Here is a 17,904-nt window from a genome sequence, read left to right as displayed (position 1 = left end):
TTACGGATCGTTATGGGATTGACCACACTTATGCAGACTGTATATCACATCCAACTCTGAAATGTGCGTTTGCAGAGGGGAGACACAGGCAGACTATGCTGGCGACATGTGAGTTACAACACTGGTGAAATATTGGTGTGTCATATATTTGTTCACGACATTTTTCTTATGGGCAAAAGTGTTGATATCAGGATGGTGATTCTTATGACTATGTGTATGTCATTTGGCATTTTGTACAAATGTAGGCTGATAATAAATACATGATATCATTTCATTCATTTCAAAGGTTTATTTGCATGACGCACAAACACACAATTGAAAGGTACAAATGTGCATGACACGAATTCAAACGTGCTGCAGATGTGTGTCACCAGTTGATCTGGCTGTAGGCTGTGGCACTTGGCCAGAGGTGGCGCTGGTTGACTCGACTCCATGTTGGTGCACAGAGCAAACTGCTCGCTTTAGTTGTGGAGCAAAAACGCTGAATTCGGTGAAATAAACCGTGCGAGTGGAACGATAACGACGACAAGGGTCTCCCGATCGTTTACTCTTGCTGTCCTGTGAACAACAACGGCGTGGTGTTACTTGTTTGCTGTTTTCGCGATCGCGTCGCGCATGAGAATATCACCAGGTAAACTCGCCACATTTTTAAACATTTTGTTGTTCAACAGCATCAAGACTGACGGAGTGTGTTTGAGACAACCTCACAAGTGTCACAGATGACACATTTGGCGTTTTTTTGCTGGTTTGTCGGTAGGAGCTCCTGAAACGCAAGACTGCCACACATCTGTTCGACCAACGCCAGTTGATCTAAACGCCAGTTGATCTGGAACAACGGCCATCTGAGGACAACCGTGCTGGGGGCCAGACAGTATACGCACACCACGGAAAAAAAAAAAACGTGTATGTGTCCCTAGACTGCTCCGCCAACCGCTGTTGTGTCGCAGAAAAGCGGACACCTTGCACACAAACCCTCCTGAGTTCAAATGAGCAGCGTCACTCTGAAATAACCGACTGTCGCCGCGACAAAATAGCGGCTTCACAACGGCGACTCGTTTTTCGGCTCCCGAGTGAGTAAACTAGCACCGCCAGTGGGTTAAAAACTGCACAGAGCTTTCTGTACTGTTATAGACAATCCAGGTGGCATGTACGTGACTGTCCGCGTAGTGGCAGCATCGCAGCTTCAAGCAAATACTGTATACAGTGCTGAAAACAAGAAGCCGGGGATGATGCGTCAAGCTACCTGAAAGGGTACACGACGATCGGAAGTTGGGCGTATTTTGTTTTTGAAAATAGCGGTTTATGCTAGGCAAATTTTTCAGTTTAAATCAACAGATATATAGAAATGTGTTTGATTTTAAGGAAAGCGCACTAATTATAATTTGGTATTTTTTCTACACTACATATCATACATACAGAAATACATTTTTAAAAACTATAGAAAATCAAATGCTGTCCACATGTTTGAATATGCTGAACGGTTATCTTAGCTTATGAGTGTGCGTTTTCCACAAGTTTAAAATATAACATAAAACTACTGTGTTAACAGTCTGGATATTGTAAAATAAGCTCATGTCTGCAGTGCAGTATATATGTGAGTAATCATACACACCATAAGAAATTACACTGGAGGTATAGGTCAATTAAATTCCACAGAATTTTGCTCCCTTACACAAAATGTTACCATAGTGGTCTATTTTTGTTCTACCACTTTTGGCTGCTCAATATAGGGGTTGCCACAGTGGATCATCTGCCTCCATCTCACCCTGTCCCTAACATCCTCCTCTGTCACAACAACACTCTCCATGTTCTCCAAGAACTTTGTCTGTTGTCTTCCTCATCTCCTCCTCCCTGGCAGCTCCATGTCCAAGATCCTTTGTCCAGTATATCCACTGTGCCTCCCCTGCACATGTCCAAGCCATGCCAGCTTTGCTTTGCATTTGTCTCCAAATCGCTCAACCTGAGCTGTCCTTATGGTGTACTCCTTTCTAGTCGTGTCCATCCTGGTCAGTATTCAGCTCGTGTCTTTTTCGTGTCACCATCTCCAAACTATATACCATAGCATCTCATAAAACTTCCCTTTCACTCTTGTTGCTATCTTTATCTCAAAATTATTCTTGACACTTCTCTCTGTCCATTCCAAACCGCCTGCACTCCTTTCTTTACCTCCCTTGTACACTGTACATTGCTTTGGATGGTTGATCTCAGGTATTTAACCTCATCTACCTTCACTTCACCTGCTTCTTGCAGCTTCACTGTTAGTGTTTCCACAAAGCAGTTTCCTTTTCATTCACAGACATGCATTCTGTTTTGTTTGTACTGACTTTCCATCTGCAGAGCATACCTCCACTTGTCCAGGCTCACTACAGATGATGTCATCTGGAAACGGAGACTCCTGCTTGACCTGTCCGTCGTTATCATTACAAACAAGAAAGGGCTCAGAGCTGATCTCTAATGTAATCCGACCCCCATCTTGACTCTATTTATCACACTTCATGGCAGCTCTGCACACCCTTGTTCCAGAAAACCATAACAGCCTAGTCGACAACCTTTATTTTGAAAGTTTTGCTACCGGAACTACTTTTGCCTTGCTCATTGGTGCTTGCTGAGAGAGAGAAAAGAAAGCAAAGGGATTCAGGCGGTTGAAATGGAGAGCGAAGGGACTGGGAGGGTGAGTGAAAATGTTCAAGAGACATGGCGTGGCAGCATGACACAATAAAGGGGACCTCGGTTCACCAAAAGGAGTCCTCGGAATAACAGAATCGGGGAGGCGGAGGACTCGATCTGACTGTCAGAGGATTTTCATCTCGCTTTGCTTTGGTCTTACCTCGTTTAACCCAATCAGTGGGCACACAACGTTTCAGCTGAGCAGTATCTGCAGAGAGAAGTCTGTGGCTAACAACCAAGTCTGACAGGATACAAGGTAAAGCACTCTCTTTGCGAGCAATCACTCAGGAAGGTTGGTTTGTTTACAGCCGTGGTTATCGCCACACTAAAGTTGCATAGTGTTATAGCGCTGTTTAACGCTGGGTTGCTAATTCTATCAGTATTGTTAGCAAGAGTCTGCAAAACACTCAAACTGTTCCTGATCCTTGATTTATAATACCATTTAGTGGCGTAGCGACATGCATTATTAACCAGCTAAAACCGCTTAGAGTTGCTAGGCTAATGCTAGCCGTCCACCTAGCTCGTACATGGAAGAAGTGACAAAGTGGCACATGGGGCTATGCTGTGACCGACTCGTTGTGACCTACCTGTCAACCGCAGAGAATCTGCCCGGGCATGTCCTTTGGCACGGACGGCTTTCCCTTAAAGTGTGCGGCCAGTACCATGGCATCTAAGCTCATTTAACATTGATTGGTTTAACTGTTGTTAATATCAGTCATCAACACTGGTTGCATTGTTCCTGCCATTTGGTTTGCACATGGGGAAGTTTTGTAAACAAGAGACATCACTCAGGAAGGACTGACTTTACTGTCACCTGGTGTTTAAAATAACTGCCACACCATCTGAGCAGCATTTATGACATTTAGGTTCATTTCAGATTGGATAAAAAGCTGTTATGCATCGCAAAGGTAATTTTCTTGTCCTCCTGGATTTAACCATAACCTGTGAAATTAAGTCAGCAGTTTTATTGTGTGCATTTATGATTAATAATAATAATAATAATATATTGGATTTATATAGCGCTTTTCAAGGCACCCAAAGCGCTTTACAATACCACTATTCATTCACTCTCACATTCACACACTGGTGGAGGCAAGCTACGGTTGTAGCCACAGCTGCCCTGGGGCAGACTGACAGAAGCGAGGCTGCCATATCGCGCCATCGGCCCCTCTGGCCAACACCAGTAGGCGGTAGGGTAAAGTGTCTTGCCCAAGGACACAACGACCAGGACAGAGAGCCCGGGGATCGAACCGGCGACCTTCCGGTTACAGATACGCTTCCCAACACAACTCAGTGATTGTGCATCTCTGAGTTGTTCTGTCTTTGTACTTAGGAATTGTCTCTCTTCTGCTTTCAGATACTCAGTATGAGTCGAGATGGTTGGATGAGGAAAAGAGCCAATGCCAGCGATGACAATGGTTGGGGCGAAAGGGTGAGTCTTATTTAACTCAGCTCGGTATGGAATGGAGCTGTGTGTAAGGATAGTCAGTTAAAAGGTATTACATGGTTTGTGCATTGTGTGCCTTCCAGCATTAATGGGGACACTAGGAACACCCCATCGCCCTCCCACACACTCATTATAACAGCTAAGAGCTGGATTTAGATCACTAGTTGTCTAATTGGTTAAGACTGGCATTCACATTTATGCTTTATAAGAAGAGTGACCTCTCCATATAGCAGTCCAATATACAGGCAAGGCAATAATGAAAACTCAAGTAGACAGCAATATATCATAATATCAGTATCTGTGCAGAATAACTGAGTGAGAAAACCTCCAGTGTATGTGTGTGTATATATGTGTGTGTGTATGTTTAGATATTGTGTGCAATATTATGACTGTATATAGATATCACATAAAATATTTTAAAATCTTCATATTTTTGCTGGTCATGTGCAAACCATAAAAATCTGGTTTGTTAATTGTTTCCTGTTTGTCTTTTTGTTTCTATAACTGCTCTAATTACTGCATGCAGGGCGGCTACATGGCCGCCAAAGTTTCTAAGCTGGACGAGCAGTTTAGACTTGACGCCCCCAGAGAAAAGCAAAAAGAAGGAGCGTGCTCCAGCATCTTCACCGGAGTGGCTATTTATGTCAACGGATACACAGGTAATGCTTTGTAAATATTTATGCAGATTATAAATTTGGTTTGCCTCATTTCTTCAGCTGCTCCAGCATGAAGACCATAAATTCTCTCAGATTTCTCTCTCAGAGGATTAACTGATGAAAACAGTCTCCTGAATGCTGTTTTCTTTCAGAAATTAAAAAAGTACGTACAGACTTCTTTGGCATTTTTCTCACACTGATTTATTAGTTTTTTTTGGTTTGATTTATAGTTTCATAAATCAGTTTTTGACTGTCTTGATTTTATAACTCAAGGTACTGTTTTTCCACTGTGATCAAATCACAGGTTAGTGTATGCTTGATGTAGTATTGTATTTTGCTTTCATAAAAGCTTCGTAGCTCAAAATCATCATATGAAAAATGATCAAGGGAAAAAATAACTTGGAAAAACTGAAATAAACATCAGGCTCATCACCTGATGACATCTGCAGCACACTGGAGACTCATCTCACAGGCAAAAGATGCCAAAGTGCAGTAGCTTGGGAGTTTTTATCCACACAGTGACTATGGCTGTGTTAAAATTGCTGGTTTTTGAGGCACTGGGAAATATGACAGTGATGTATCCTGATGAGCTGACAGCTGTCATGATGCGCATCAAGATGCTGTCTAAGGTGTTTTTTGCCTTTTAGTAAGTTGACATTGTCATTTTTGCCACACTTTCATATTTTTGGGAGCAGATCCCAGTGCAGATGAACTACGCAGACTGATGATGCTGCATGGGGGTCAGTTTCATGTCTACTATTCACGCTCCAAAACCACCCACATCATCGCCACTAACTTGCCTAACAGCAAAATTCAGGAGCTCAAAGGGGAGAAGGTCATCAGGCCAGAGTGGATCACTGACAGGTCTGTTCATTGCAAGATGATAATGTTTATATTTCATATTTTGTTGTACAGTATTAGCTGAAAACCTTGTTTATCTTGTCATTTGTTTAAAACAGTATCAAAGCTGGGCACCTCCTGCCATATCTACAGTACCAGCTGTATGGCAAACACAAAGGCCCGCTCTTCCCTGGCATGACTCTTCGTCAGACCTCAGAGATTCCTGGACCGAGCCATGGGGTGCTTCAATCAAGTACCCATCTAAAACTAAATCTGCCGCATTGCAAAATTAAACCCCCTGTTCTCAATCATAAGAAGTCTTTATGCAGCGCTCAGAGCACCCCCATCCCCGTCCACATCCCCAACCAATCCCGACCTCAACCTGAGTCCATTCAGCACAGCTCTCCAGCTCGCTTTGTTAACCCCGAACCGAGTCACTCTGCATCCGGCCACCTCATTACAGATCCCAGCCACAGAAGCCCTTTGCACACACACCTGCTGCTTAATCCAAACTCCACAAAGCACCCACACAAGTCTCCGCAGTCTGCTTCCCCACAGGAAGCAGAATTAAAAACGTGAGTATGTAAAGTAAGTAGTTACACTTAAAGTGGACCTCTTGTGCATTTTTCCTTATTCATTATTTAGCATCGAAACACTATATTTCAGACATTTGTTCTCCTTTCAGACCACTCTGATGTCATAGAGGTGGCCTATCCTTTATAATATGTTTGACACAAGGCTCCTGTTGTGCACACATTCGATGTTCAGATAGTCTTTTTCAGAATGAAGTTGGCTTAAAGGGAGATGTGTTAGCACAACTAATTTCAGATCGTGTAAGATAAATGAGGTTTCATTTGAATTGAGAATCAAGCAACTCTGGTAGACTCAAGTAACACAAACAAGGATCTGAAAATGTGAAAAATAGGTCCACTTTAGGTAATAGCTCAGTAAGTTCTGTAGATTTTTTTTTTTTAAACTAACTTTACATTTTAAGGTTTTGAACAGAAATCTTTAAAGAGCTTGAAGTTTTTTTTAAATGTCATTGATTAAAAACTCTTCATGTCCTTTTTATCACAGAAATAGAAACTTGCAGACCTCAGTGGATGTGAGCCATTCGAAAATGAATGAAATCCAAGAGTGTAGCAAAGAAGAACCTCATCTCGCTGGGGCCTCAGATGTGAAGGATGCCCCCTTGACCAATGGACACACTCACATTGTTAATGGTGCCTTAAATTCAGAGGACCTGTCCCCTGTTACAAATCAACCATTTTTGATCAACAGCCTGTCCAAATGCAGGGTTAGGAGTTCACCAGATAAACCTCAAAGTCCTTCTGTACAGTTCCAGGCCAAGCCTGACCCCTACGAGTTTCCCCAAAGCCCTCCAAAGCAATCTGACCAGTCCCTTGTCCTCGTGCAGCAATCCAGCTCACAAAGAGCCAATGAGAAAAGACTTAAGCCTCCACCACCAACCTATCAAGAGGCTATAAAAGCCACTGAAAGCCACCTCTTCCCAAAGCAGCTTCAAGCACCCCTTCAGGTCGATATGATTTCTGAAAAGACTCTTTCTCCTGCATCTCGCTCTCTTTCACATTCTCCAGTTCGACTAAACGGAAGTCACCACAACGCCTTTACATCTGACTCTGCCTCCCTCAGCACAAATAATGTAACATTCAAATCTGAACCTCCCATGGACGAGTCATCGTCATCATCATCCAAGTCTTCAGCACAGCTGCTAGAACATACGGGCAGTTTGATCTCCGAGTTCTACTCTCACTCACGTTTGCACCAGATCTCCACGTGGAGGAGTGGCTTTTCTGAGTACGTCAATGAACTGCACAGCAAACGAAAAGGAGCAGGGGGCGCCAGCCTTCCTGGGAAAGAGCGTTTGAGGAAATCTGCGGCCCAGCGATCTATAGACACTAAAGGTAGGAAAGGTAGGGTTGCTGTGTTTGTTTTCTGTACATTTCTGAGGGCTTCTTTTCTTTATGTTGCCTAAAGACTTTGGACCAGGGATAAAAGATGTGCCCTTGCCTGCTCCAGCTGGGGACCTTGGTTGTATGTCAGTCAAGGTCTAGATCCCCTATAAAGGGGAAAAAAAAGCTTAGCAGTATATCATGATTTATAAATCTACAATTACCATTTTTTTTTTGCAGTTGTATGACTTATATGCTTGTATGCTAGAAAACCTGGTATATATTGAGTATAGCAGTGAATACCTTTAATTGGTAGGCCGTCGACATCATTGAGGCACTGCATACATGCACCACAATTGTGCATTAATATTTTATTTAAATCTGAAAAACTGCCCATTGACAATATTTGTATGTATTTGTTATGTGTCAGGTTCATCAGCCCAAGTCAGTGTTAAATCTTGTATCCTCCATGTGGACATGGACTGTTTCTTTGTGTCTGTGGGGATTCGAAATCGACCAGATCTTAAAGGCAAGCCACGTTTTTGTCTGTTTAAATGTGCTATCAGTAAATTTAAAAAAAAAATATGGATGTAACACACTCGCTGCTCGTGTTTAAAATTGGTTCTTCCAGGTAAGCCTGTAGCTGTGACCAGTAATCGTGGACAGGGCAGAGGGCCTGTGAGACCAGGAGCTAACCCTCAGCTGGAGATGGAATACTACCAGAAAAAATACACACATCCACAAGCTGGTGAGATTGTCATAACAGTGGCTTTCACAGGCTTTTACATGTCCAGCCCTTCTGTAACTAAGCGTCCCCTCTCTGTTCACCTTTCAGAGAGCGCAGAGGATGAGATACACACAACTCCTTCACAAGAAAGCCCTGACTCTCGTACCAATGGAGTAGAGCAGGATGCTGTTGCTCTCTCAATGGCAGAGATTGCATCCTGCAGTTATGAGGCCAGGTAACCTATAAAAACAGATCAGGTCTGCCTTAGTTTCGTAACAATAAGAATATGAACATATATTCTTTCTTCCACAGGCAAGCGGGCGTAAGAAACGGCATGTTTTTTGGGAAAGCAAAACAGCTGTGCCCCGCACTGCAGTCTGTCCCATATGATTTTGAGGCCTATAAAGAGGTGGCCCTCAATATGTATGAGACTCTGGCCAGGTAGAAAAACAGCGCTATCTTTTACTCACACTAATTATGTTCTCCCTTAATTCTTAATATGCATAACTTATTCATGATTTTAATCTTTTCAGTTATACCCATGACATCGAGGCCCTCAGCTGCGATGAAGTGTTGATAGATGGCTCTGCACTGCTAGCTGAAGTGGGCGCCAGCCCTGAAGATCTAGCCAAAGCGGTCAGAGCAGACATCAAGGAGAAAACGGGATGCTGTGCTTCAGTGGGCATGGGTAATTTGTTTGCCTAGTTCGTACTGTAAAATAGATCAAGGCGGCCGCTGCATTTTACAAAGTCTGACTAATCTGGTCTCTTCAGGGTCCAACATCCTTTTGGCTCGGCTGGCGACTCGTAAGGCCAAACCTGACGGCCAGTATTTCCTAAAGTCTGAAGAAGTGGACGATTTTATCAGGGACCTCCCGGTGACAAGCTTGCCTGGTAGGTGTGCAGCACCACCTTCTGGACAATCCACTGATATCAATTCTGTGTGGTAAAATATTCAGTCAAATGATGGTGATGCTACTTTTTCAAGGTGTTGGGCCTGTTATGGGGAGAAAGCTGGCCCTCATGGGTGTGCGGTCCTGTGGTGACCTCCAACAAGTTTCTCTGTCTAAGCTGCAAAAGAAGTTTGGACCCCGTACTGGACAGACTCTGTTCCGCTTCTGTAGGGGTCTAGACGACCGGCCAGTCCGCTATGAAAAGGAAAGGAAATCTGTCTCTGCTGAGATGAACTACAACATCCGCTTTACTCGGGTTAGACCTGCTATTTGTCCTCCCTTCTGTGTCATGTGTTCTACTTCAACATGCCAGCTTTTTTTTTTTTTTTTTTTTTCCCCTTCTAATCCTCTTATGTATCATTTACCAGGTTGATGAGACGGAGTGTTTCCTCACTAATTTGTCCATGGAAGTGCAAAAACGTTTACAAGAAGCAGGTCTGCGGGGTCGAAGAGTCACTCTGAAAGTCATGGTTCGCAAAATTGGAGCGCCACTTGAACCTGCTAAATACGGTGGCCATGGCATATGTGATCATTTAGCCAAGTAAGAAAGAGATCGTTATTCTGTCCTTGTGTGTTACAACTAAATCTTCATATTTTCTCCTCTGTTGTTTATCCTTACCACTGTTTCTTTGTAAGCTTATCTTTATCTGTCTCCCTTTTCATCAGGACCGTGATGCTCGCTCAGTCCACTGACAGTGGTCAGCTAATCGCTGCTGCAGTCATCAAGCTGTTCCACGCCATGAAGGTAGAGGTGCAAGACTTGAGAGGAGTTGGCATTCAGGTTCAGCTTCTTGAGGGACATCAGTCTGCAACACAGGACTGCCGAGGCCTGCGAGGACGCTCCATCAAAGAGATGCTGTTAGGCCAGGCATCGAGTGCCAGATCTACTAACCGAGGCGCGTTCGGTGTTTTTTGGTTCCGCTTGTCTTCATTGCTGTCTGTAAAAATCACTTACGTCTTGTAATATTATTACAGATGCTGCAGACGCGCTTCAGGAGAAGACTACTTCCTCTACAACAGTCCCAACAGCAAACTCCGCGCCATATCCTTTGTCACCTGCTGAGCCAGTACCCGGAACAAGCAAGGAACAACCAGCGTGCAGACAAACTCCAAAGCATTCTCGGACACGTCTCAACTTCAGTATCGAAGTCCCCTCCCCTTCACAGGTCAGGACTGGAGTGAAATGTCTGACTGGTAAAACAAAACCTAAACGGTAACATGCCTCTAACTGTCTCCTAATTTTGTCCAAGGTGGATCGTTCTGTGTTGGAGGCCCTGCCTGCAGAGCTGAGAGAACAAGTGGAGCAGTCGTGGACCAGGAGAGATGGGAGGCCAAATAACTGCCATTCCCCTGTTCTGCAGCTTTCCCCTCTCATTTCTCATCCAGCCTCTCCCCCTCGTCCTCCCCTTGCAACCGTACCTGCACTGAATTATCCACCTGTAGGAACGTTGGTCCTGCAGATTCCAAACCAGCCAGAAAGTCCAGGAATTGTACTGGAACTGCCCAACTTCTCACAGGTGTGTATGCTATAGATTTTTTTTTTTTTTTGGTGATGGTTTGCCGGTGGTTTAATTTTACAGTCTAAAGTAGAGAGAAAATCAGGAAAAATTGGAAACTGTAGTTTCTGTTGTACTCCATTCCACAGAAACATGTAGTGCCTTGCTGGCTTGTAGCAATTTTGCTTATTGGAGCCTTTAAACAGCACAAAGCGCTTTTCTCTACTGGAAATGTGCCATGAACACATGAGTTGTGACTGAAGCAGATGGTCCCACAAGTTAAAGAAAACAAAAGCTGGTTTCATTGTTGGTAGTAAGTGAGCTTCCCATCTGTCTGACTGCAGGTCGATCCAGATGTGTTTGCTGCCCTTCCCAAAGAATTACAGGAGGAGCTGAAGGCTGCCTACAGCCGCGCAACCGGTATCCACCCTCAGGTGAAAATGTGTAAGTCAGCAGATGAATTTCCTGAAGGAGTGCTTTTCCTTTTGATTGGTTGTTTTTACTTTTTATTTTTTTAACCCTGATTATATTATTTGATTTTATTTTGTTTCTTGTTTGTTTTTTGTTTTTTTGCCCTTCTGGTTTCTCTGCAGTGGAGCAGAAGAATCCACTGCTGCAGCTAAAACAGTCTGGGGCCGGAATCGGCAGTGGTCGTGTAAAGCTTCGCTACAAGAGAAAAAACGCAGTCAGTCCTCTTAAAAAAGGAGCTTCTCCACTCAAGAAGCGTCCAACAACAAACAGCCCAGCCAAAAGCCTGCCACCTACTGGAAAATCACAGGAACCAATAAACAATCGAAAGGCAAGTTTGTCCTCTGCTCTATGCATATGATGCTGCCAACACGTGAAAACATGTGATTTAGTTGACTTATCTTTAAAAATTGCAACTTCTTTTCATTCCCAGACTGAAAATGGTCCCTCAACATCAGTTTCGAAACCAGAGATCCCACCAGCTGTGGTTAAATTGGCTGCTCGTCCTCCTCCAGCACTGGCAGGAGCCTGTGACTTGACAGACATTAAAACACTACTACGGGAATGGGTTACCACCATAACAGGTACACAGATGTGTTATGATGGCGTTTCCTGTGGTGGTGCTGTTGTTGTTGATTTTTATGGGTTTCCAAAAGTGCATCTTTATCTATTTATTTTTTGTTTATTTTTTTAGAACCCATGGAGGAGGACATCTTGCAGGTGGTGAAATATTGCACTGACTTAATTGAGGACAAAGATTTGGAGAAGTTGGATTTGACTATGAAATACATGAAAAGGTTAGTTCTGTGGAGTTAAGATTCCTCAATTTAACGGTCTTCCTCTTTCTTTGTTTTCAAGGTTTCACTTGCTTGTTACGCTTGAGCTTCGTTTTTTTGTTTTTGTTTTTCCCTGCAGGCTCATGCAGCAGTCAGTGGAGTCTGTTTGGAGTATGGCTTTTGACTTCATCTTAGACAACGTGCAGGTGGTTTTGCAGCAGACTTACGGCAGCACTCTGAAGATAGCATGAAGAAAGACGGGGTGCTCTCCCTCGCTACATGCGATCGTTGTAAACAACACTTTTTTGATTTGTTAATTTCACAATACAAATCATGATGTCTAAATTCTGACTTATGAAAGATACAAATAATGGCTACACTTTTATGAGAAAGAGCCATGACAGTATTTTGAAGTATTTTGGACAAAGCGGTTGTTTTTATCACAGAACAATGATGATAGTAGCAGCTTTTTGGAAACTCACTTTCATTCACTCTTATTTTCCTACGACTCATTTTCATATGCAAGATTTTATTAAGGGCAAAAAAAGCATTAAGGGTATCTGTTTTTTGTAGCACTGCAAAACTTTCAGCTGGTATTAGATCGCATACTCCTGTGGTGACCTGAGCATTGGTGCTGTAGATCTGCTCCAGAGATCTGTTTCCAGAGACAGTTCAGGGTCATTTTGGGTTAGAGAGTCACAGAGAGTCAGATCTGGAGACGGCTTTCTGGCTCGATACCAACGAAGGCTGCTGTTAGATCTCTGAGTCGTAGCTGGACTCTGAGACAAACAATAACATCCGTTCCATCCAGGCCTGATTTCGAAATGTATTTTTTGTTTTCATTTTGGGTTTTTCCCCGTCTTGAGCGTTAGAATCTGGTATGTTAAATTTTCCTCGCTTGGATACGTGATCATGTTAAAACAAAAAGTATATTTCAGCAGTTTTACAAACCGCTTACCTTGTAGCATTCTTTATACATAAGACATTTTCAGAAATGATTGGAGAATTTTTTGGGGGGGTTTTCCCCATCATTGTTTTATCGGTGCTCTTTGCCACTAGCACTTATCTGTGAAGCATCTACTGCTGCGTGCAGCAGTGTTGCTTTTTCTTTTTTTTTTTCTCTTGTTTCTCGTTTCTTTCCAAAAAAAGAAGTGCCAAACGCTGTTATTATACTGTGTAAATAATGTTTTAAAGATCTTTGTCTAAAGTTTTAAAAGAAAAAAACATGTATGTAGAAAAATTACCTCTTGTATTGTTTACCGGTAGTGGATTCTTAGTAACTGTCTCTAAATTGTAACTCTTTAAATGTTTCTAAATGTTCCAACATGGAAGTCAGAAGCTGGCCAAAGCACTTGAGGTGAGGTTAACTGTTGATTCTCAGTAGCACTCTGATATAGGAGGATGTCGACAGGGGTCATGGCAATCAATGAGTAGCCTATGCATTTCTATTTTTTCTCACATAACAATGAGATGTCCCTTCAAGACCACGTAACATTAAATAAAGCATTTAGTGTTTATGCTGAATGTGCATAGGAAGAGGTGATCTGATTTTTAACTCTGTCACCCACAGTGTCTGATTCACACCCTCGAGACACTTTGTACAGCTTGCAGCTGTGTCGCAGTATTTGTGTGAGGTTTGACTTTAACAGCAGATGCAGCTGCTTGACTTGTGATCGCACCATGGAGGATAATTTGCTTGCAGTTAAAATGCGTGTTTTAAAAGATAATTCTGATATGCAAACCAAATCAATCGGTCATCTTTTGAAACTTGTTGAAATGAATGTAATTTAGAATGTGTGATTCACTTTCAAGACGTTGCCTCTCTTCACCTCTCACGTGTTTCCCGAGGGGAATGGCCAGAAGTTAAAATAAAAATAATAATAATAAATTGGCCTGTCTTGTCTAATCTGGCTCGTGCCTGAAGACCTGAAGCTGTGAAACTTGTTTGTAAGTTTTCTAAACCTTGGTAATAAACTGTAAATTCTGTATTCATTTATTTGTCTTTGCCTTTCTATAAACTGGCCTTCAAAAGGACTTTCAGCTGATAGAATATGGTTATGAAAATTATCTTCAGTGTGTCTGTTGTGTTATTCCCAGGTCTGACAGTGATGAGCATATAAATATGCTAGACATGTCTGTTAGAGATGTATATTATTTTGATGCCAAAAAACATTGAATTTAATAACTTATTTTGTATTGTTTAAATGGGATAAAGTTGACAAGCCACACCATTTTTTTTGGGGGGGGGGGGGTCTAGAGAAGGCATATGATAGGATGGCAGGAGAGGAACTGTGGTACCTCACTAAAGAGTAAGTGGTAAAGAAGTATGTGAAGGTGGTGCAGGACAGTGAGACAGTGGTGAGGTGTGCAGCAGGAGTGACAGATGGCTTGAAGATGGGGGATTATATGAAGAATTGATGATATCATCAATGAATATATAGGACAAAGGAGGTTGCTTTTGGAGCTGTAGCGGGTATAAGCCATGGCAACAGCTTTAATCTTCACATTTCGACTTGATTCTCAAAATAGAATTTCGATTTCCCCCCCCCCCCCCCCCCGCCCCTCTTAAAATGCTATTTCAAGTCTTACCTCGAAATTTCGACTTCATTCATGATGTTTTGGTTTTGCATATAAACTACAAATATTCTTCAGCACGGGATTTACTGCAAACAATATATTTTTTCTTTAATACATCAGATGACAACTGAGCTTTTGGGTCGCTATAAACAAAAGCAGCAGTACAACGTGAAAAAATATAACACACACACACACACACACACACACACACACACACACACACACACACACACACACACAAAATAAATTAATAAATAAAAATTAACCCGTAGTATTTCACGAGTTGCCCGGATGTACTTCCCACGACGTCAGACGGGCCCGCTGTGACGTTGTATCCGCAGAGAAACGTTTCGTGCGCGGGCTGAGGTGTTGACGAGCATCTGTCACTTTACTAGGTAATAATTTAATAGCAGCTTGGTTATACTTTATATTTTCGACAAAATGCACAGTTGACGTTCATTTAAAAAAAAAAAAGGATCAATACAACTGTTTCCAAAACTGTTGCTGTAACGTTTGTTAACAATGGCGGGGCTAATGCTAGCTAGTTAAGATAGCAAGCAAACGCAGACTGAGAGTTTATAGGGAGATTTTTGTTGAACTGCTGGCGTGTAGAAGTACGTGTAGCTACGTTTCTTAGTTTGTATAACTTAGCTGTAGATACGTAAGAGGTACCCAGTTACGGTCTGTGCCTGTACCAGCTAACTGTAGGCACCACCGGGCAGAAACAAGGTGTGCCCCCTGCCGTTACTGGCTTTGTCTGCGGCGTTAGCTAGCTAAAAGAGGAGCTCTCGGACCAGTTTCTGTGTAAGCAACGTTGCTAACGTTACATTGTTGTACATACTTGATCACACCAGCTCACAGTGTAGGGGTAAAACAGGGTTTTCCCCATTATAAAATTTGGGAACAAAGGCGATGTCGAGATTCCTTTCTCTTTATTTTGCGTCTTTGCGCAAAAGAAAGCTTATAAATAAGTCGTATGAATAAGTTAACTATTTCCTAGTCGTCATGCGCTCCATCACGCTACCTTTGAACTTGTAGCCAGTGCAGTGTGGATGTCACATGACGGATACACATCAGCCACTGACATTTGCAGAAAGCTTGTATCAGCTGATATCGATATTAGGCACTGTGATGTTGTTATTGTCCTGCTGTCTGGTGTCATGTCTCACCATTGTTTATCTGCCCATTTTCAAACAGAGTCAGGCAGCCATGGCTAACCAATCAATGGAAATCATAGCAAAAGTTTTGGAGCAGTCAGCCAAGCTGGTGGAGGAGCAGGTGGATGCCCAGTTGGCCAAGCTGAATGAAATGGATGAAGATGATTTGGAGAGGCTGAAGGAAAGGCGATTAGAGGCACTAAAAAAGGCCCAAAAACAGAAGCAGGTGTGTGGGACAATTTATAATCACTGTAACATTTTGCTGTGTTAATTTCTTAAAGCAGATAAAATAATTTGAATCACTGAGAAGATTCACTTCTTATCCGCACCATCAGCAGAACCTAGTCTAAAAAATGAAACTTTCGACACTACAATTTGTACTGAAGTCACTCAGTTCTTTGAAGGATCACAATAAAAGACCTGGTGTCATGTTTATAGACTGCCTTGCTCTGAAGTTAGGCTACACAGCATTTGGGTCTATTATTCAAACCCTTTAAAGAGTGTTTTCATTGTACTCCACTATAATAGCTTTTCTTGTATTTGTAATCTTTTGTTTTGCTTTTCAGGAGTGGTTGTCTAAAGGTCATGGGGAGTACAGAGACATATCCAGTGAGAAAGACTTTTTCAGTGAAGTGAAAGACAGCAAGAATGTCGTGTGCCATTTCTACAGAAATTCAACCTTCAGGTAAGTCACTAAATGATGCAACAGGACCATGAATTAGAAATGTAATGTAGTCCAAAAAACAAAACAAAGAATCAGAGGTAGTTTATAGAAAATTAATATGTTCTGCAAATTAATGAATTTATTTATTAAAATCATCTTTTCAGACAAAATGACATTTCCTACGTGTGAAGTGTGGGAATTTGACCTTTAACAATCAACATTGTGCCTTGTTTTGCGTCAGTTTTTTTTTACTCAGTCGCCAAGATATTAATCTGTTGATGTCAGACATCTGAACTTGTCGCTCTGTCCTTAGATGTAAGATCCTCGACAAACACTTGGCCATCTTGGCAAAGAAGCACGTTGAGACCAAATTCATCAAACTGAATGCAGAGAAAGCCCCATTTCTGACAGAGAGGCTGCGCATCAAAGTTATTCCGACTCTGGCTTTGCTTATTGATGGAAAAACAAAGGACTATGTGGTCGGATTCACTGACCTGGGAAACACGGACGAGTTCACCACAGAGATGCTCGAATGGAGACTTGGCTGTGCGGACGTTATTAACTACAGGTGAGATGTGCAGTAGACTCACTCAAGCACCTTATGTGTTGTGAATGAAAACGTTTTATCTAACATGATCCCTTTTTCCTGTTTCTAGTGGCAACCTGAGGGAGCCCCCAACAGCGACACAGAGATCAGGAACAAAGTTCACAAAAGTGGAGAAGAAAACCATCAGAGGGCGAGGTTACGACTCTGATTCTGAAGATGACTGAAGAGGTTTGACAGTGTTCGGGTTTACTCTCTCAGGGCTACCTCATTACTAAAACTCCAGCAGACAGCCCACTTCCTTTTTTCCCTCTTAGTAATTTCTATTTTTTTAATTAACGCAATCCACTGATTCATTTTATTTAAAAAGCATGTTTGTTTCAGCCTTATTTAAGGACTTATCCACCATGATTTATATTGGAATATCTGAGTAATAAAATGTATGGTTCATGAACAAGGGAGCACACTGAGCAACCACTAGCTGTTAGCTGTATTTTGTTTTTCTTGATTTACAGGTGTAATCATTTATTGTAGACAGCTGTCTCACGCACTTTCCTGTAACCTTTGTACGTCTCGTGTTGGAACCAAGTTCATGGGTGCATGTGAGTGCCAAGATCATCTTTGAAGAGCAAAATAAATTTTTACATGACATTTCATGGTAGCATGAGTTTGACCTAACTAATGCAGACTTAATAAAAACAAGAAAAAGATGGGGGAAAAAAAACTGCTTGTGTATTTTTTGTGTTACTTCTTCAGGGTTAGAGGCAGCGTATTTGCAAGAGTTGTATGTTGCCTTTATGGATGAAAATAATACATCCTTAAACTCACTGGATACTTTTGTCTTCAGAACAATCTAAATTCTTCATAGCATAGGTTGAACATGGTGCTTGAAATATTCCTCAGAGATTTTGGTCTATATTCACAAGATTACACAGATGGAAGCATCAGAAGATTTGTGGACTGTGATCAACAACACTTGGGTAGGTTGTAGTGTTTAAATGATGCTCTGTTGGTACACAA

General features: G+C 42.2%; 2 protein-coding genes across 2 annotated transcripts; both read left to right on the top strand.

Moving 5' to 3' along the window:
- The first annotated feature begins 210 nt into the window (after nucleotides 1-210).
- Nucleotides 211-13,934, top strand: rev1 (REV1 DNA directed polymerase). Its single transcript, XM_080902161.1, is given in 23 exon segments — nucleotides 211-1,070; nucleotides 2,338-2,923; nucleotides 4,025-4,099; nucleotides 4,641-4,773; nucleotides 5,466-5,634; nucleotides 5,730-6,185; nucleotides 6,688-7,535; nucleotides 7,954-8,052; nucleotides 8,155-8,271; nucleotides 8,359-8,485; nucleotides 8,563-8,691; nucleotides 8,784-8,938; nucleotides 9,024-9,143; nucleotides 9,238-9,458; nucleotides 9,571-9,743; nucleotides 9,869-10,145; nucleotides 10,147-10,368; nucleotides 10,453-10,719; nucleotides 11,043-11,142; nucleotides 11,292-11,497; nucleotides 11,600-11,750; nucleotides 11,861-11,963; nucleotides 12,082-13,934. Coding segments are annotated over 21 exon segments (4,251 nt in total). The 5' UTR covers nucleotides 211-1,070; nucleotides 2,338-2,923; nucleotides 4,025-4,033; the 3' UTR covers nucleotides 12,194-13,934.
- Nucleotides 13,935-14,816: 882 nt separating this feature from the next.
- Nucleotides 14,817-17,621, top strand: txndc9 (thioredoxin domain containing 9). Its single transcript, XM_080903669.1, has 5 exons — nucleotides 14,817-14,914; nucleotides 15,717-15,902; nucleotides 16,243-16,361; nucleotides 16,654-16,908; nucleotides 16,997-17,621. Exons 2-5 carry the CDS (start codon nucleotides 15,729-15,731, stop codon nucleotides 17,109-17,111), a joined length of 663 nt encoding a protein of 220 aa, XP_080759795.1. The 5' UTR covers nucleotides 14,817-14,914; nucleotides 15,717-15,728; the 3' UTR covers nucleotides 17,112-17,621.
- The last annotated feature ends 283 nt before the right edge of the window (nucleotides 17,622-17,904 follow it).

The sequence above is a fragment of the Rhamphochromis sp. 'chilingali' genome (genome assembly GCF_963969265.1).
Source record: "Rhamphochromis sp. 'chilingali' genome assembly, chromosome: 14".
NCBI classification, from domain to species: Eukaryota; Metazoa; Chordata; class Actinopteri; order Cichliformes; family Cichlidae; genus Rhamphochromis; species Rhamphochromis sp. 'chilingali'.
Note: the sequence above shows the minus strand (reverse complement) of the source record. Positions and strands in the feature narration are given on the sequence as shown.